Source organism: Phascolarctos cinereus, unplaced genomic scaffold, assembly GCF_003287225.1.
Source record: "Phascolarctos cinereus isolate Bilbo 61053 unplaced genomic scaffold, phaCin_HiC Scaffold_726;HRSCAF=1367, whole genome shotgun sequence".
Lineage (NCBI taxonomy): Eukaryota > Metazoa > Chordata > Mammalia > Diprotodontia > Phascolarctidae > Phascolarctos > Phascolarctos cinereus.
In genome coordinates this window covers 159,606,135-159,627,035 of record NW_027556098.1, presented here as the reverse complement: position 1 = coordinate 159,627,035, position 20,901 = coordinate 159,606,135, and the positions used below count along the sequence as shown (strand labels likewise).

At 33.5% G+C, this 20,901-nt stretch overlaps 1 protein-coding gene across 1 annotated transcript in view; it reads right to left on the bottom strand.

The window, feature by feature from the left end:
* Nucleotides 1-20,901, bottom strand: part of SPOPL (speckle type BTB/POZ protein like) — an 87,243-nt gene that overhangs the window by 7,553 nt on the left and 58,789 nt on the right. The window contains exons 2-8 of the mRNA XM_021009466.2: nucleotides 20,345-20,480; nucleotides 19,043-19,164; nucleotides 18,666-18,817; nucleotides 11,989-12,116; nucleotides 5,900-6,077; nucleotides 5,765-5,820; nucleotides 1,688-1,810 (exon numbers count right to left, since the gene is read on the bottom strand). Coding sequence (XP_020865125.1) covers nucleotides 1,688-1,810; nucleotides 5,765-5,820; nucleotides 5,900-6,077; nucleotides 11,989-12,116; nucleotides 18,666-18,817; nucleotides 19,043-19,164; nucleotides 20,345-20,428 — 843 coding nt within the window. The 5' untranslated portion in view covers nucleotides 20,429-20,480. The remainder of the gene's footprint in view (nucleotides 1-1,687; nucleotides 1,811-5,764; nucleotides 5,821-5,899; nucleotides 6,078-11,988; nucleotides 12,117-18,665; nucleotides 18,818-19,042; nucleotides 19,165-20,344; nucleotides 20,481-20,901) is intronic.

Here is a 20,901-nt window from a genome sequence, read left to right as displayed (position 1 = left end):
TGATTAGTTCATTACCCAATCAAATCAAAACTAGTAAATTCAAAGATATTTGACTTCTACTTAATGCTAAAATGAACTGAAATCCATAATAGCTGCTTTCATTTACAATGGAAGAAACAGCGCTCACTCCTGGAACTAACATCACCATTGCACATATTATATATGTAAACATAAGTTACATACTGCAATGCCTAATTTTTACATAATTTTAAAGGCAAGTGTCAAATTCTGGCAATCATAAATTCATACATATGTGACTGGCTAAGATTAATCAGTACATTAAGGTGTCTTCGTTAATAAAAAATTGTATTGTTTACATAAGGTTGTCTGTCAGGATCAAAAGCATAGAAATGTATGTACATCTTTAAGTTACTGTAAGCAAATCTGAATTCCAAAGGTCTTGCATTTCTCAGTTGATTTATTAAAATAAAATCTACTTAGAAAAATGTACTTATAATAAAATATTAAAAATAAAATAATAAAAAATATAATAAAATAAAATAATAATTTGCACATATATACTTTAATTTGGCAGTATACCTGCAATCTAATTCATTTACAGATACTAAAATGATGGAAATTATCAAATACAATTATTCATATTTTTATAATGAAATCCTTATAAGAACTAAATTTTAGTTTCTCCATTTAATGATAATTGCTACTAGATTATTATTATATATCACTTTAAGGTTTATAAAGAACTTACTTCACATATATCCTTATAACACTTGTGTCAAGTAGTAATTTAGTTCATTCCCATTTTCAAAAATAAGAAAACTGAGGTTAAGACAATTTAAGTGACTTGCTGAATCTGGCCGAACCTACATTCAAATCCGGTTCTAGTATTCTCAATAATATACTGTGCTCTTTAAGTGAATTAGTTTATATTAGTAATAATACTAAAGTACTCCTAGACAGCCAACACTGATTATTATCCAAGTGTGGATTAACATTGTCTATTTTACTTGCTCTAATTCATTAGCCTTATCTTTATTAATCCATATATACTGGAGCTAACTAGCCCAGTCAGTGATTTGTTGCAAGTTTAAAAAGAATGAGAAATGGTTCTTAATATTAGTATAAGGAAAATATAAACAAAAACATTCTGTGGGAAGAAGAAAAAGTTCAATTCTTTTCAAAGCAAGAATTTGTAAATTTTCTGATATTTCAATCACATTCCCTCTTTTCCCCAAACTATAACATAAAGCTGTTTTCTCTACAAATATGCATTTTCAAGTCTATTTCTGAAGCAAAGATTATACAACGCAATTGGACTTCTTAAAAAGCTATATGATTGAGTGCTTTGCAAAATGGATCTAATAAGTGTTTACAAAAATAAAAACGAGTAACATTTCATATTTACTGTGATGAGATTATCAAAAGCAACATATTCACAGGGGATAAAAATGCAATTAAAAATTTTTTAGTTTACAATCCAATTTCTCCCCAAAAATATTTTCCCTCAAAATCAATCAATTTTACTATAACTTCGTTCATTTCAAAAACCCCCTTTCTCAACATTACCCACTGGATATTATTTCAAAAGAACCATTAAGAGTTATCTACAAAAACACAGATTATTTCTACAACTCAAGACATTTAAAGGTTTTATTTTTTATAATAGTTTTAAGTAAACATCAAGCTTGGGGACATTTTTTCAGCCCCTTAAAAACAGATTACTTACTTTGTCTGCAGCTGCTAACAAGTTGTCAGCCATTTTGTCAAGGTTTGGTGCTTTCCCTGTATAAATGAATCTCATCATTTCTTTAAAAACCTCTGGGTCTACATCATTTATTTCTACTCGATTCTGTTATTTAAAATACAAGAGAAAAACATGAACCAGAATTAATCTTTTAAAAAAATAAACTGAAACCCAGTTTACTTCTTCCTATATAGCCTACTATTATACATTTAAAATCTTAAAGCCATGTTTTAAGAATTTCATTTTAAAAATATTTAACAAAGCTTTCAGTTTTATTTTCTCCTATAGATAACCTTACCAAAGGATTCATGATTATGAAAATCATTGACTGCTAGGCTGAGAACTACACCAGGAATTATTTGTCAGTATGTCTGTTAAGTCTCAAGAGCTATCATGTTCATGAGTTAAATATAGGAAACTTGAAAATCCTTCCAGTAATTCCAAGCTCACAAAATACACTTCCATTTTAGAAAAATACTGAGTGGATAAAAAAGCTTTTAAGGTCACTCCTAAGGGTTCAGAATCTGCTTGGGGATAAGAAACAGAGTAAGTGAAACAGAATCAAAGAGATTCAGTTTAGAGTACAATAGACCTGGTAAACGAGAGGTAGTTAAGCCTCAGTCCACTGTCATCAGCTATCTGCTGGAAATTTTCACCTGGATGTCCCACAGGTACCTTAAACTCAACACCTCCAAAATTAAACCCATCCCCTCCCCCAACATTCCTGTCTTCCTAACTTGAGGGCACTATCATGCTTCCAAATCATCCAAGTTCCAACTCTTAAAGTATCCTTTGCTCTCCCACAGACCCCATATTCAACTAGTTGCTAACTCTTGCTGACACAACCTCTACAAAAGATTTTTCATCTCTACCCATCTTTCTAGTTCAACCTCTCCTCAATTCTCACTTCTAGCATATTAGCTTTCTAATTGTTCTCATTGTCTCCAATTCCCTCCACACTCTAAAGCAACTCCTCCACAGTCACCAAATGATTATTATTACTGAAGTATAGGTATGACCATGCCATTCTCTTGATAAAAAAATTCAGTGGGTCCTCATGGCCTTCGGGATAAAATAGAAACATTTTAAAACCCTTGAAAAATCTGTAAATCGTGAAAAAACCTTGAAAATCTGTAACCCTATTATTCCAAACTTTCCATTTCTCACTCTTATGTAGGCCAAGCTGACTTATGTGCTGTGCCTACTACCTAAGTATTCTCTCACCCACCAGTATGCTACTTTTTACTTCTAGAATAAAACAAATTGTTCCTGTTATCCTGGTTCCCCACTTGTAACCTTTGGAATTCCTAGCTGTATTCAGTGAAGAACCCAAATGCTACCTCCTACAGGAGGTCTTTTGTGATCTTACCAGTTTTTTGGGCTTTATTCTACCTCCCTCTCTCACCCTATCCCCTCAATAAAAGCAACAACTATTCCTTTGAGAAGTTAGGTTAGTTTTTCCCTAAAACCTCAAGACCTATTGGTCAAAGAGGACTAAGGATCAGAAAACTGTAGTAGCTCTTTGGTCAGCTAAGTATAAAAGCCCAACAAATCTAAGGCTCCTAGAACTTGACACATCCTGATTACTGAGCACAATACTATGGAAAATAGTGCAATCGGGTCCATATGAACCAATGTTATATCTTTACCAAAAATTCTTTCCATACTAGTGTTAATACTTTTGATAAAAGTTAGGTGGTCTAGAAATGTTTCAATTCATTAGAATGTCTAACTTGACTCAGAACACTCCATTTTCTCCTCCCTATCACAGGCTGAAATTATTTTGTATTTATATATCAGTGGACTTGCTGCTTTACCACAGTAAGGAAAAAAAGCTCCTTGAAAGTGATTTACTATTGTCATTTTTGTCTTTGAATACCCAGATCCCAGCACAAGACCTGGAATATACAAAGAATTTAATGAATGCTTGCTGGACAGAACTGAACGAGAAAAAAGGTGACAATCCTGTTACACTCTGCCACAGTTACATTGCCTCTTTTATTATCTTATATTATTATTTACATTATTATCTTATTTGGTTCTAGGTACTATAAGGAAAAACCATGTCCAGAGAGTGATAAACCCTGGCCACATGAAGACAAGTTGAGGGAATGGGGAAAAGAGTAGGAAGAGTAGACTTAGGAAGGATGTTAGATGTCTTTCAAGTATTTGAAAAAGTGTTATGTAGAAGAAGGATCACTTAAATTCTGCTTTTTCCCTAGAAGTAGGAACAGATCCTACAGAAGCAGACTTAAAGGAAAACTCCCTAAAAACAGCTATCCGAAAGTAAACTTAACTTTGTTTGGAGGTTGTTGTTCAGTCATATCCAATTCTTTTTGATCCCATGGACCATAGCACACCGACCCCTTTACCCTCCACCATCTCTTGAAGTCTGGCAAAGTTCATATTCTTTGTTTCCATGACACTATCCACCTCATCCTCTGCTGTCCCCTTTTTCCTTTTGCCTTAAATCTTTATCAAAACTTGGCTTTTTCCCCCAGTAAATCCCATCTTCTCTTTAAGTGGCCAAAGTATTTAAGTATTAGCTTCAGTATTTGACCAAGTATTGACCGATTTGACCTATTTGCTGTCCAAGGACTCTCAACTCTTCTCCAGCACCACAAATGAAAAGTGTTGATTCTGTGATGCTCAGCTTTCATTATCGTCCCACTCTCACAGGCACACACCAGAAAATCCAGTTTTGACTGTACAGACCTGCAAGGTGATATCTCTGCTTTTTAGTGTGCTGTCCAGATATGCCATAGCTTTCTGTACAAGGAGCAAGTGCCTTTTAATTTCATGGCTGCAGTCACCATCTGCAGTCATCTTAAGCCCAATTTATAAAATCTGATACTTCAATTTCTTCTCCCTCCCACCAGTTGCCAAGATCTTTGGGTTTTTTTTGTTTTGTTTAAATCTTAAACTTCAAAGCAGCTTTGGAGATAGGGGATTCTCTCACTGGGTCTTCAAGAAAGGTGCAGATAATCACTTGTCAAGTAAGCTGTAGAGAAGCTTCTTGTTCAGCTTCAGATAAGTAAGTGGGGCTAGCACAGGGCAATCAAACTCAAATGGAACTGGATCCCTGTGGGATGCATATTGACTTTGAAAATCAAAATAATATTACCTTTGTTGTATTACATATATTATTTTTATTTTGTGCAACATTTCCCAATGTAATTTTAATCAGGTTCATTGATAGTTCTGGGCAGAGCATTTCATATACTTAGCACACATTCATCTGTTATTCTTCTGGATTTCAATGTCTTAAAAGTGAGTAGCTGAGGCTGATGTCCTAAAACCATCATCCCTTTTCAACATTATTCTCTTTTAATCTTCCTCTCCTACTCCAAGTTATGCCTTCCTGCCTCTATGCTTTTTGCTCAGACACCTGTGCCAAGAATCTTCCTCCTACTCCATTTGCTCAATTCTTACCCATATTTTAAAACCTAATTTAAATTCTCAATCAGTGCCTAACACACTATAGTGGACACAATAAGTACTTAATACATGCTTTTCGAATATTGAATGAAAGATAGCAATAGTGCAAAGAAGGTGTTCTGAATCTATTTTTAATCCAATCTACATGTAAAAGTAATCAGTCAGAGAAGGGACACATGCAGATTTCTCTTGAATTTCAGAGGCCTAATTCAGGACTTTTCTTCCACAAATCCTTATTTGCAGATTAACATAATAGCGTTTGGGTGAGATCACCCCCCTCCAGCTCATAGTTAACTTTGTTACCTTGGAGAAAACACAAGAATGACTGGCATCATCATCATTATCATCACCATCTTTATTATCATTTTATATTGTGTTTTAAGGTTTGCAAAATGCTTTACATATGTTATCATCAAAACTTACTGAAGAATGTTCTCCCTTCCATCGTTCTACTATATCTTTTTGGGTTAACATCTTACACTTAGGGATTTTTTTGATAAGCATTTCTGAGATCTTCCTAGTTTCATTTAAAACAGAATTTAAAAGGTTCTCCCTTCCAAATATGCATACTTTAAAAAAAATGTTAAAAATAACTTATAAAAGCTTTGATCCCTCATTTACCTTTTTGCTTTCTTCCATTTCATGTTCAAACATTGCATTAAAAACGAGGGAGCGAGCTGTAACAAGAAATTAATCATCAGTATTCATGTTTAGGAAAGAAAAATACACATGTTTTGATACAAAAGCAGAAAATACCTGCAAGAACAGATTTATGAGCTTTGAATTCTTGTCCTCTTACAAAAAAACTGCAATCAGTAAATCTCGTGGTTTCCCAGAGATTCCCTAAATCTTCTGCTAGTCGACATTCTGGTACTTTCAAAGTGTTTGTATTAGTCTGTCCTGATATATTTACTGAATCTTGGACCACGCTTACCTGCAAAAAAAATTACAGCAAAAAAACAAAAAAACAACACCATCACAACTGAGTATCAGTGATCATTAGCTATAATACCAACACTTACATTTCATATCTTTAAAATACACATGTAATTTCTTTCATCACCTTTCTATGCTGACTATTCACCTTCTAAACACATTAAGTTTTTACTTATATTACAAGTAGTAAAACTTAATAAGATACCAGGCACATAGTGAGCACTTAATAAATGTTTATTGAGTGAAGCAGTAAAAATAACACAAGGTTTACAAAGATCTATTTCTATACAGGACAAATAACAGAAAAGGCACTATAGAACATAATAATTCATGGAAGAAATGGACATCCAATTAGGTGCCAGATTTTCATGTGTCACATATATTAAAACTCATCTAACTGATTAATTCCTTAATTTTCAAGATTTCAATTTATTATATATAAGAGGCCATATATTAGTATCACTGGATAGCCTAAATTATATGGAGAATTTCAGTTTGGTTATGATACCACACTTATAACTATGGGATAGTGAATGGACAAAGATTTTAAAGCTTCTTGTTCATAAGGATTCCTATTATTATGATATATAAATTATATCTCCTCAATGCATCGTAGCTGACCAGTAATTCACAAGTTAAATTTGTTTATAAACATGTGTTTAACAAAGTGATTCTATACTATATGCCAAAAGCTATCACAATAGTACTTAAAAGCATTAAATAATTAAATTTTTGCAATAATAAAGTTCAAGCATGAGTTAACCATTTCTATCTAGTTTATTAGGTAGGCTTTTCCCACTTAATACACACACACACACACACACACACACACACACACACACATGTGCATGTATATTTCCTTTTCTTTTTGCTAAGAACTTTTAAAATCAAAGTTAGTTGCACATGTCACTTGTCTACATGTGGACATATCTATAGACACATAGAAACTTATCAACAGAATAGATACATAATGCTAACAAAAATACATAACAAACATAGCTTACATTTATACAGTTTTAAGGTTTAGAAAGGATTTATATATTATCTCATTTATATAGAAGAGCTGCTTTGGAAACTGGTAAATTAGACAAATTTGTGGGCCCTGCTATTGGGATTTTTTTTTTAATTTTATAGCCACCTGGATACAAAAAGCTTGAATTTATAGAATTCAAATTTTGTGGACATATCCCAATCTGCTATAAAACTCTATACTTCATTTCAAACTTCAACCCACTAAAGTCCTATTGTGATCCCTTACTATGGCATAAATATCTGATCCAGAGTACTGGAAGGTCGCAGCAAAATAAGTTCTATCATTTGAACCAGAGTCTTGCTCACTAAGACCAATGATCTTAAATCATGCTGTCTTTTAAAACCATTTACTTTCTCTAGTTTTTAGCTTCTTTATTTATGAGACCATGATTGCATTATATATTTTCTAAGGGCCTTTACATCTCTGAAGTCTTAACAGTATGTTAAAGTCCTATATTCATGTATTTTTCCATGGATATTAAGAGGCTCAGCACTAGAGAGACTTTGCTCAGATAAGAGTACAACCTCCAGCAACAGAATACTGTCCAAGACCTAGCCTAAGCATGGAAGGGCTCATCACAGATGGTACACTATATAATAAATTCTTGGCCCATGGCAACTCAAGAAACATTTTTTAAATTGTACACTACTAATAAAATAAGCGAAACTAAAAAAATAAACAAAATATAGCAACTGTATTTTCTCAAGAAAATTAGAAAACCTATTTTTAAAATTCCTTTCCAATGGACTAGGGGTTAGGAAGAAATGGATCTTTGTCCTGGGTTCTAGCCATATCAATAACCAGCTCATTGGCTTTAGGCAAGTTACTTTCCCTCTCTGGGTCTCAGTTTCCTCATCTACAAAACAAAGAGGATGAACTCCATCTGAGCAAGGTCTCTCTAGCGCTAAGCCTCTATTCATGGGAAAATACACGAATATAGGACTTTAATATACTGTTAAGACTTTAGGGATGTAAAGGACCTCGGAAATTATCTAACGCAATCCTGATCTCATAAATAAAGCCACTAAAGGCAAGAGAATATAAATGGTTTATAAGATAGCATGATTTAAAAGCACTGGTCTTGGTAAGTAAGACTTTGGTTTCAAATCATAGATACGACATCCAGTAGATGACCTTGAAATATTACTAACTTCCTAATCTCATTTCCTTATCTTTAAAATGAGGTTAATAATATTTACCCTACCTACACCTCACAATTTCTTGGGGAGGTGCAGGGGGAGGAGGAGGGAGAGCACTTTGCAAAACTTGCAGTAGTATTCAGAGCTAAGCTATAAATTTTGCCCAGGTTACAATGTTAGTCCCAATTTCCAATGCCCTTTCTACCAGACTGGTTTCACTGTGTCTAGAATCTAAGAAATATTTTCAGTATGACAGTATGTATTTTATTTATTGTTATGAAAGCACCTTATAAAAAAAAATCACGTAAAAGCTACAGAAACAATTCCTTGCCTGAATTCAATATATTGTGTTATATTTTATAATTCCATAGACCAGAGTTCTTCTGTCCCATTAACTGACAAATTTATCTATCAATTTTTTTTTTCCAGGAAGTAGCCTTCCTATCCCTGGACTTACCTCAAGACTAAGAATGCTTATGACAGTTGCTAATTCCATTTCACTACGTAATCCCAATTATTCACTTCTCACTGGTATCCATTTACTATTTATTTTTATAATCCAACTTAGTATCATTATTCCCCTTTATATTATCATACAATCACATGCATGGGCTTTTATTAGTCCACATAAGTATGAATGGAATCATACTCTAGGAATTACAATTTGTTTAGAGGGTATGGATTGTAACCATATAAGTCTCTGTAAACAAAAAAGTAAATATTTTAAGAAACTAATACTATTTAAGAAATGATGATGATGTAGATGACAGCTGTGTAAAATTGGCCTAAGTGTAAAGATTTCTTAGAATGCTTAACTTCTACCTATATATTTAACTATAATTATGCATTTAGTATAAAGAGTAGAGGGAAAGGTGGTGGCAAGAAAATAATTTGAATTTATTTAGGAAATAATTAATTGAAAATTAAACAATCATAATTAATCATGGATGAAATGTACTATTCTGCCATAACTAAAAATATTCTAGACCATGAATAAGTTTATTGCATCAATATGGCTACAAAGAATTTAATCAATACTCCGTATCACAAAATAATTTAGGGGAATAATTTATAAGTGTGGTGATGAGTTATAACTTAGCTAAACTTTATGAGCAGCTAACTTTCAAAATAGGGAAAAAAGAGAAAATTAAATTACATTTAGCTTTCTATTTAAAATAATGAGATCAGAGTACATAATTATAATTATAAATGTTTCTGACTGAAGCTCAGAATCAGAAATTCAGAAATAAGGCTGCTAAGGTGATATTTTGAGGTAAAATGTCACCTCAAAAGGGTAAATGAAAAGTGTAAATATACCAGAAAAACTCACCACTTCTTTCCTCAAATATGAAAGCTGGTCCACTTTTGGGCCAGACCCATAAAATACAATTTAAACTAGGAAGAGTAGAAAGGAAGCCTATTCCTCTCAAGGTCTAAGCTGGCCTTACACCAGAATCCCGATCAACCTTGCTGTTCCTTAAAAAATTTGAGCTACTGGGACTTATGACTACTTGAGGCCTCTCAGACCCATTGATGGGAAGTAAATCCTCAAAACTGACCCAGCTTTCAGGGGAATACTAACTAACCTAAAGACTCAGGGATACATGATACCACTTCATGTTGCTCAAGGGCCAATCTCCCCAAGATCCCAAACCTTCCCGACCCTACTCTGGCAAATCTATGCCAGGTACCAGACTGGTGCCAATCTAATTTTATAGTATTTGTAAGGGAGTCTGTAATCTGTTGGATGACAGAAAAAGAAAAAAAAAAGATTGGTTAAGCCAGTGCTTTATTTCTCCTATTGGTTCCTCAAATACTTTTTTTCCAAAATAATTTTATATTGCCATTTAATATTTTTTTTTAAATCAACTTGCTCCTAAAAAAACCTATTTTCCTCCTGGTCACTACAATGAAGTATGTAATTTGCAGGCCAGGTTATATTTTGTACAAAAAGAATAGCACCAAACTGCCTTACCTGCCTACAGCACCACTTGCAGGGGAGGGGGAGGAGGCAGTTCTCTATGTAGGCTCTGTGCAACGCTTCCTCCTCTTCTGCAAGCAGTGCTGGTGATGCTGTGGAAGGAAGTCGCATCAGTGAGACTGGGCTAGATAAAAGATGAGGATATGTTTTGGTAGGAGGGAATAATAAATTGCTTATATATACTTTTCTTTATCTTGTCCATGACTAATATGATTCTGTACTACTTCAGGGATACCCTAGTCTATCCACATATATACAAAACAGTTAAAAAGAATGTTAGGTATTTGGGGATTCAAATTACTAAATCTGCTAGCTGTCAACATATAAATCAATAAAGTGGGTCTTTTAGGAGAGGACTAAGGTATTATCGAAAGGAAAACTTGATGTCTTTTTTTCCCCCAAAAAGATGTAGCAAAAAAAAGAACCTGATTTTTAATTACAGCCTTAATTCTGAATTTCTTGATTATCAGTGTTCCAAAATATTTTTAAAATGTATTTCAATATAAAAATTAGCAAATCAATTTTACAAAAAATAAGCTATAAAAATATTTCATAATCTATTGAACAATTTAAGATAATTATCAAGCTTAGTTAGAATACTACTATATTAAGAATGCTCAAAAATACTTTAAAAAAAGAAAAAATTATATTTAAATTTAATAATAGCCCACAGGCAGCAAGTGTTCTACAATATAAAATTAAATAAAACTTAAGAATGATCTTGTGAGGAGCCCTGAAGAACCACAAGAAATTTGTTACATTTGCTTTATCAACCAAATAATTGTATTCATAACAAATTCCTCATGCAGCTAATTTAACTTGTCTAAGTAAAAGTAAGATGCTCTGTATTTGTACAATGTAGTCTCAGGAGGCACATTTCAATTATTCCTCTGTCACAACATAATGACATTTAATTATGCTGCAATCTTGCCAAGAAAACTGTATATATGTTAAAAATACAGATATTTAAGCTAAATTATTGATCCTTCAATTGATTTTATGTACATATTAACACTGGAAGGAATGGAATTCAAGAATATATTAAAAGACCAACCTGCATCAACTGACACAATGCATTTTTTATTATTCATAAGGCAAAGAAAATAGATAGTAGGATAAAAGTTTACTTAAAAGTAAAGCTAAATTTTTTTTTTCTGTGTCAGTTGAATATCTGGTCCTTTTAGTATTACTAGTTACAGAAGTGGGTACTTTGACTCTAATTTCTCAAGGAACCTATTATTTTTATGACCAGTTTGAATATTCTCAAGTTAGACACTTTTATAAGTTTTTAAATTATAGTCCAAAAGTTATTTTTACCTTTTTTGACAGAAAGATATAACAGGCACTACATGTAATCAACAACATACTAGTTGTCTGAATGCAGAATGGTCACATAATCCCTTAGCTGTAGATCTCTTAATTGTGGATAACAATACTTATACTACCTACTTCACAGAATTAGGATGACAAAACTTGACATATAAATACTAATAATTAATATTAAAAATCAATAGAAAATACAATAGAAGATACTAACAACATAAAACAGTTTATCAAATAGAAGACATTGAATGACAGATCAACTTATGTTTCTTTAAATTTCCTCTGGGCCCTCATTAACAAAAAAATCAATTCCACCAAATGTATTTCACATTTCAAAAAAGCATTCTTATTTCAACAATTTGTAATTTTGCTTTATTTTTGTTAATTACAAAATTAAATTATATGAGTTCATGAAACTAAGAACTTTACCTACCTCACAAAACAATGTAAGCTTGTCATCTGGTAAAAGACCATTAGCTTCATCAAGCAAAAAATCTCTCCTAATGAATTTTTTAAATCCCCAGTCCTTCCCCTGTACAAATCGATATGCTCTTTGGCTTTCTGGTGGAAAAGAGAATAAAAAGAACTTTCAGGATTCACAAATTAAAGTAAGTTATTCTTAATGACAATATGGCTACATGAAATGTATAAAAATAACAACTGGGCAATCATGTGGTAAATTTCAAAGTTATGTGGATCTATTCTTAAGAAAATGTCACAAAAAGCAAATGCAATTAAATCGTCATTTTTGCCTGCCACATGTGTGTGTATACAGTATGTATGTGAAACCTAGATGATTCTTTCCAGCTTCCATCATTGTCTTAGCAATAGATTTCTAGATGTTTTGTTCAGTAAAAGGAATAAAATAAGTGTCTGAGGCTATAAAGGAAAACAAATTTAACACTTTATAGGATAAAAATATACAATAATAGTATGTCACTATATTACATATGCTTATCAGCATCTAACACTAGTACAATGTCAGGGACTCATAATTATTTCCAGATAATCTACTGCCCTAAGAATGCCTCTTCCACAACTTATACCAGATCATTACCTCGCAAATTTCATTAATTTCACTTGGGCTCTCATCAAATGCTGTACCTTGGCCATCCTAAAAATGTGAAGCATCTTCCTCACTCACCTTCAATTTACTGAACCTTAGCCCAAAATTTAATTTAAAAAATTTACTTCACATTGCTTCTTTAATGTCATACAAAGTTTATGAAATATGTATTAGGTTTGGCTCTGGGAACAGGCTGAGTCTGTTTTCTGAAAATCAGTGTAATTAATTATGAAGAGGCATGTTATAGTAAGATGAACACCTGGTGATGAAATGTTTTTGACCATGGCAATTCATGAAACTAACCCTAAATTGGAAATGGCCCTTGGTCTTTTGTGGTTACCTAAGTAGTGGCAGTAGAAAGGGGACAAAAAGTGCTAAGTTTTTCAACCACCAACAAACTTCAATTTGATGGCTGGTATTCTAAATCTGAGATTCTTATCTAATGATTTAAAGAGTAGATCAAGTAATGTTGACACTCTAGTTATATACCAAAAACAGAAGAAAGGTTCAGGTAAATGGGAAAATAGCCAATCAATAATCTTTAAAGGGCCAAACAAAGCAGTTGGCAGAGTAGGTTTTATTACACAAACGAAATTTACAAGATAAACTATTTCTTGAGACATTTGGTCACTGCTTATTTCAAAACTAATGATAAGCACTTACAAAAAAGATTTTAATGAAAATAATTACAGCTTATTCATCAACATCAGTGACTATGGCTACGGTGGACCTATTTTATGAAGTATTTGATAAGAACATTCCCCCAAAGTCAAATCAACATACATTCTAATACTTCGATGACTTCAATGAAAAGGTGGGGGGAAACAGTGATAGTGAATAATAAATGGCAAAGAATGGTTCAGGAGAAAGAAATGAGAGAGGGCAAAGATTAGTAGAATATTCAAAAACTTAAATAGCTTCATATGATGAACACTTTCTCAAAAAGAATTGGGAGTCACGGAATATGACAAACTCTAAACATCACAAAGAATTAAACTAAGTATATGTTAACAGACAGGAACATTTGGGAGTTACCCTACAGTTGACTGACTATGCAGAGTGAACCATCAACTCAACAGAGCAAAGATCAGAATTTATAACAAGGAAATGAGAAAAAGACATAGTGTAAATTACGGTAATTTAACCCAGAATTATTCAAGAAAATGATTGAAAATGAAAAATAAGAAAGAAACAAGAGAGATAACATTGATACCATTACAGCAATTTAATCCAGGCATTAAACCCCGCCCCCCAAAAAATATTAACTGCTAGAGATAGCATCTGAGTTAGCAAACATCTAACTTTCCTTATCAAATGGGAAAGATGGCTGCAAAAGGCAATGCCATGTTCAAATATAAATTCATCTATAAAATTTTGTGAAAAAGGAAGATGGAAAATTATGAAGAATACTGTCCATAAAGTAGAGTGAAGTAATGAAGGATACAACCAGGTTAAATAATGTATGGCACAATATTCAAATGGGCAAAGTCATCCCAAGGGATTTCTAGGATGAAAATGGAAAGACCATAAACACACACATAAAAAAAATGGAAAAAGAATTGCAACAAATTTCATTTCTCCTTCAACAATAGTGGAGGTATCAAACTTCAACACTAACATCATTGTTCCTGTGGCACTAACAAACATCACAAATAGCTCTAAATAGAACAAAGACAGGAAAATAACCCAAGTTGGATCAAGAATATATTGAAAAGATCCATCTGGGAGGTCATACAATTGTGAGCACACAAAGAAACCAAATGGAATATACCTGAGGAACTCAGAGCTTGCTAGTATCCATATCACCCCTACCCCCCCCCCAAAAAGAAGTAAATGAGAGAATACAGTTAACTACTTACCTATGTGACTACTCTATCATATACACAAAATCTTTATGAAAGGTGGCTATAAGAATTGAAAGTACCCTCAATAAGAGTATTAGTAAGGAACAACTGGGCTTCTGAAACATGACTCAATAACAGACCACATATTTACCATCTCTTGTAAGTGATAAAGAGATGTAGAGAATACAAAATATCATCAATCATATTTACCATTTGTTGATTATGAAAAAAAATCTGACTTTGTAGAACAAAACATCACCTAACAGGCTCTTTCACAGCAAGATGTCTCCTATTCACACAGCAAGATTAATTAGAATTCCTGGGAAATATTAATGACAAAAATATCAGTATTCATCCACCCTCTAACAATAAACTCACAAAAAGATGGATTAAGGCATTAAATAGGAAAATGTATGCTAGGCAAAGAGTTTATTAGTCACTGTGATGGAGACAAACAGCACAGAATCTTGGTTGTGGAGTGATTACCTGTGGATGATGAGGTTCTTTAGATGCTCCTGTTTACAGATGACATTGTATAGATGGCATCAAGCCCCCAAGACACTGCAGAGCCTACGCAATCACTCAAAGGTCTGTTCATTCACAGAATAAAGACCAAGTGGATGAAGAATGCCTACTGCCCACAACTGAATACACACTCTTGTTAGATCTTGCCTAAAAATATGTTTATGTGGAATAGATGGGGCCTATTAATCAATAACAACAATGAGCATTTATACAGCACCTACTATATGCCAGGCACCATGCTCAGTGATTTATTTTAACTTCACAATGTGAAGTGGGAAGCAGATTACTATTATTATCCTCAATTATCAGTTGAAGAACTGAGGCAAAAAGAGACTAAATGACTTGCCAAAGAGTCATACAGCTAGTAAGTATCTGAGGCCACATTTGAACTCAGATCTTCCTGACTTCAGACCCATCACTCTATCCCCTGCACCACCCTTAAAACTGGCAGTAGTTTCAACTTGCCTGGCAGTTAGATGCTATTATTGGTCCCATTTTATAGATTAAGAAACCAAGGTAGACAGATGTTAAGTAATTTGCTCAAGATTACATAACCAGTGTCTGAGGCCAGATATGAACTCAGAACTTACTGACTTTAGGCCCAACATTCCATTCACTATATAACCTTAACTGGATGAGGGTATTTTGAATTGCTTTTGGAGAACTTTTGCTGACAGCAAGTTTCTGCAATAGCATAGGTCCATCTTTTCAATATAAACATTTTGCCAGCCTTCCTATATAGCAGTGAGACACAGAATGTCAGTGTCTATTAAGAACCAGAGATGAGCATCAAATAGAGGGTAATGGTCAGAATGAGAAGGTGGTAATATATAACCAAGGAGTAACTTTGAAGAACAAGGGTGAAGCATAATATTAAGGAATTATATGACAGAATGGAAAATAGATGGCAGGTCAACAGCCCAAGTACCCCACTGTTAACTTTTTCTGTCAGGAGAAAGTGAGAAAGTCATCCAATATGCTGGCTAGATGGCAGCAAAAGTTCAGGAGGACATGAATGAAAGTCACATAGGATGGAGAGATGTCAGAGAGAACTTGAGATATGATACAATAAAAAATTCACTGGGTATTAAGAGATTTTAAAGAGAAAAAAACTTTCTACAGCAAAGTATTCAACATCCAGCGTACTCAGATAATAAAATGGACAAATTATAATGGAATTCATGCTTAAATATCATTTTAACAATATATAAACTTTTTGACAATGGGAACTGCCTCACTTTAACTCATTCTTAGTTGATTTAATTTAAAACATGAAATATAGTGTTTAAAACAGGTACATGGCAATACTCTTTATATTCTACTATGTATATGAAAATGTCCTTTTTATTTAAAGAAATATTTAAGAAAAAATATAAAAGTTTAGGCTTGGTAAGTACTCTGATGAAATTACCTGGGTGTGATTTAATATCTGGAAATATCGAATGTGTTAAGCCAAAAAACTAACTATATATAAGCAATAATATACCACACATATGAAGAACTATTGACTTCAAATGCAAAGCACTTCCCACCTATCTTTATGTAATTATGGGCTACATTACTATATGTGTTTCTATAGTAATCCTGAACAGGTTTTAGTAGTAACAGATAAAGTGAATGACAAGAACAGAGAAAATAACAAAAGATACTCAAATATTTCCAGTTTAACTATGTTCACTCAATCAACTGCTGGAAAAAAAAATAGGCAACAAACCATCTGAGTCATTTTTTCTTCTCTCAGGTAAATTATTCCCTTTATTTCTTCCAGGTTATTCAGTTCCTTATGGTGCTCTGAGAATCTACTCCTAATAGTAACTACTGAAGGGATAAGTAATATCCAGATAAAACTTCTGGGTTATGAGAAACTATGACAATGGACCAAGATAAAGCAAAACTATTCAATATTCATTTTGCTTCTGTTTTTTTTCCCCTTTCCAAAGAGAATGATATTTGGACGAGCTTGGGGGGAGAGGGGAGTAGCTAAAGGGATCTGAAACCGCAGATATGTAAATAAGAAAGAATTGAAGGACTAGCTGTGATTGACAAGTTCAGGTCACCAGTCCCAAACAAACTCCATTCTAGGATACTGGGGAAAAAAATTTATAAAACTTGCATACATGATGGTTGGGGCATCATCGATGATATCACAGATAATAGAAAGTGAGAAAGGTGACAGAGGTCTAGAAATGGGCAAAAGATGTTTTGGTTTTCAAAGAAGGCAAGAGACTGGACTATGCATACTATGGGGCAATGAACTTGACTTAAACTTTGAGTAAAATTGTTTAGTATTTTGTTCAGAGGAGATGAGGAAATGAAATAAGCATTTATATAGCAACCTCCTGTGCTAGATACTGTGTGCTAAGCACTTTACAAATATCTCATTTGATCCTGACAACAATGCTGAGAGGCAGGTGCTGTTATTATCCCTATTTTACAGTTGAGGAACTGAGGTAAACAAAGGTTAAGTGACTTGCCCAGAGTCACAAAGCTAGTAAGTATCTGAGGCCAGATTTTAACTCAGGTCTTCCTGAGTCCAGGACTGCTTCCACTGATAAAAGAGAGGTGACAAGGAACTAGTATGGCCTTATCAAAAAGGAGTCATGGAAATCTATCTTTTTTGACAAGATTACATGGCTGGTGGAATAGGTGGAGTACTATAGAGATAATTTACCTATATATCAGCAAAGCATCCCAGACAGACTCTGAGTTAGTTCTTGTGAACAGGATAAAGAGAAGAACAACATTACAGTGGATTCAGAACTAAGTAAATGATTTTATCCAAAGAGGGGTCATTAATGAGACAATGTGAATTTAGGAGGTAGCAGTTGGTGGTGTGTCCAAAAAGGGGGCTGTCCTTTGTCATGTGCTGTTAATATTTTTAAAAATGCCTTGTATAAAGTGCAGATAGCCTATTTAGTAAAAGTATAGTTGGCAAAGTAGATAGTTAATACATTAGATGATAATTAAAAATAAAAGGACAGAAAATAACACTAACCTGAATCTAATAAAATACAATATAAAATTATCTAACAGCAATTTTTTAAAATATCAATTTCATAATAAAATAGGGAGCTTTGGTCAGAGGTGGATTATATCTGTCTTCAGGCAATTAAAGAATGGACTATCATGTGGACAAGGAATTAGGTTGATTCTGGTTGGCCCCAGAGGGCCTAAGAAATCCGGTTAATAGTTAGAGGCAAATTTAGGTTCCAAGTAAGGAAAGGCTACCTTACAATGACAGCTATGCAAAAGTGAAAGTGTTCCCTTCACTTGAGGTTTTCTGGCAAGAGTAAGATGACATCTTGCTGGAGATACTGTGGAGGAGATTCTTAGTCAGGTATGGATTGGACTAGATAGCCTTTGAGTTCCTTCCAAGTCTCACATTTTAGAACGATGTGCAGATATGCATGTGTGTAATTCAAAATATCAGCCTGTTGCAAATAGTTTAATATGTCTTCAACCACAATTTCTTGCCATCACTTAAACCTAACCTCAAATAAATGAAAAATCTCTGTGTTGTTTGTTGGTTTTTTGTTTGTTTCATTTTTGGGGGATAGAGGTAGGGTAAGGAAATGCAGGTGAGGGAAAGTAGGAAAAGCACAGGAGTGACAGGGGGATTTAATTTAAATTAACACAGGGATTTCCTTATATTACTCTCTTTGTAAAATCACTTACCCATTGCTTTTGTTTCTTCCCTTTTAGCATTTAGAAGGGAAAATTTGAATTTTGCTCGAACTTCACTTTTGGGGCAGCTGACTAAAAGCAAATATAAGGACAAGTAGTCTTTACTTTCATCATCTAATCCCTTTGGATTTACTCTCAGGCACCTAAAATAAAACAAGTTCATATGGAGAAACGTAAGAGTTTAAAAGTTTCTTTTAAAGTGAGCTACAATGAAAATATCATTTATATTATATGATACAAATGACATCTCTACTAAGTCATCTGTAGTCCTTTAATATAATTCACTTCAAATGTAACCCATTCCTTACTGATGGCTAACAGAAAATAAAAATTAGCAATATAAAGTAGCTTATAACAAAAAGTCTTACCATTTCATTTTGTCATTTGGGCCTGATGAAAACGTAGAACTTTTTAAAACTTCACCCATTTCTTCTCTACAAAAACTGAAGTTATTAATGGTCCACATGTAGGAAAATTTTACTACTTTCACCTAAAAGAGTAAAATAAAATTACATTTGTAGGTTTTTTCTGTATTTTTCATATAGGTTACAGAGCTTTTGGGGTGCGGGCAAGGGAAGAAGCTCTCAAACCTGTGAGGTCATAGGGAGATCATAGTAACTCCTACCAATGTACATCTGCATTTTCTCTGAAATTTACAAGTCTAACAGAAATTAAGATAAGAAAAACACTATCTCCTTTTGAGAGAAGGAATGATATAAGTTGTGGTATAGGCTGGATGATGATTTGTGGATCTAGAATGTCAATTTGGAGGGTAGTTTGTAGTAAAGTGCCCTTTTGAGCTGTCCTTGGTCCTACTCTGTTCAACATTTTCTGTCAAATTTGCAGATGACATGAGATTATGAAGAGAGTAAACACGTATCTACACTATACTAATACTATATAAGAGTCAGGATCAAAGGAATTCCTGATAGGGTAGAATTATGTAGCATTTGGTTTAAAACTTACCTTTGCAAGTACAAAATGGAGGAAGTATGCTTAGCCAGTAGCTTTGGGGTTTTAGTAAACTTCATACTTAACATGAGTAAACAGTGTGATATAGTAGCCAAGAAAGGTCATGTGATTGGATTCAAAGGCAAAGAATCCTTTTATAAGGAGATAAGAGTGTTGTTATGCATTCTTTTGCTCAGACCCCATTTGGAGTATTTCATTCAATTCTTTGAGTAGCATATTAGGAATGATACTGAAAATCCAGAAACTGACCAGATACAGTAAACCAGAATGATTTAGGGCCTTGAGTTCATGCATTGTATTTTGTAGAGGAAAATTTTATTTCAGGTATGAATTGGACCGTATGGCCTATGAAAATATCTTCTGTGATTCTACAACAGTAATGTAAAGCTTTACAGAGATTCAAAAATCAGCTTTCCAAATATGGGTTAGAGTAAGCATGCCTAGATAACATTCCTTGAGAAAAAAAAAAGAAGATATCTGGTGGTTTTAGCAGACTGCAAACTATCTCAAAAAACAATTCTGATATTAAAAAAAAAGAAATTAAGATCAGAGGAAGGATTTCAATACAGGCTTGCCTGACTCCTAATGTACTCTACATTTTTGCCTTTCCCCAAAATGTTCAGAAAATGTTCTTCTCAAAAGAAAGTTATCTTACTATTTTATAGTTTAAAGTAAAGTATTTGATAAAGTGTACTTGCCTGTGTATAACACCAACTTTCGGCTATAGGACCACAGGTCATCTCTCCAGGTGGAGGTGGGGTGGGTACCCTAGACATTGCCATTTTATTGCAAGTTTTTATTATCAGGTCAGTAATCTATACTTCAGTACTTTACCTGTGAATAAAATAGTTTTATGTCAGATTATTCAAAACTTTAATGACAAGAATAACAAAAGATTAATAGCAAAGAACTGGAAACACAGCAGATGTCCATCAACTGGGGAATGGCTAAACATATTAATTACATTAGTGTAGTGGAATATTACTGTGCTGTAAGACATGATGAATGAGACAAACACAGAAAAATATAGAAAGAACTACATAAACTGATACTGTAAAATACGCAAAGCCAAGAAAATAATACACACAACTACAACAATGTAAACAAAAAGAAGCACACATTAAGAAATCAGAAGTGAATGGAATATTTAGAACAAGAAGGGCTCAAAAGAAGACAGATATATGAGAAGGCCTTCCCGCCCCCATTTGTAGAGGTGTGACATCCACAAGTACTGCTCATTACATGTATTTGCAGA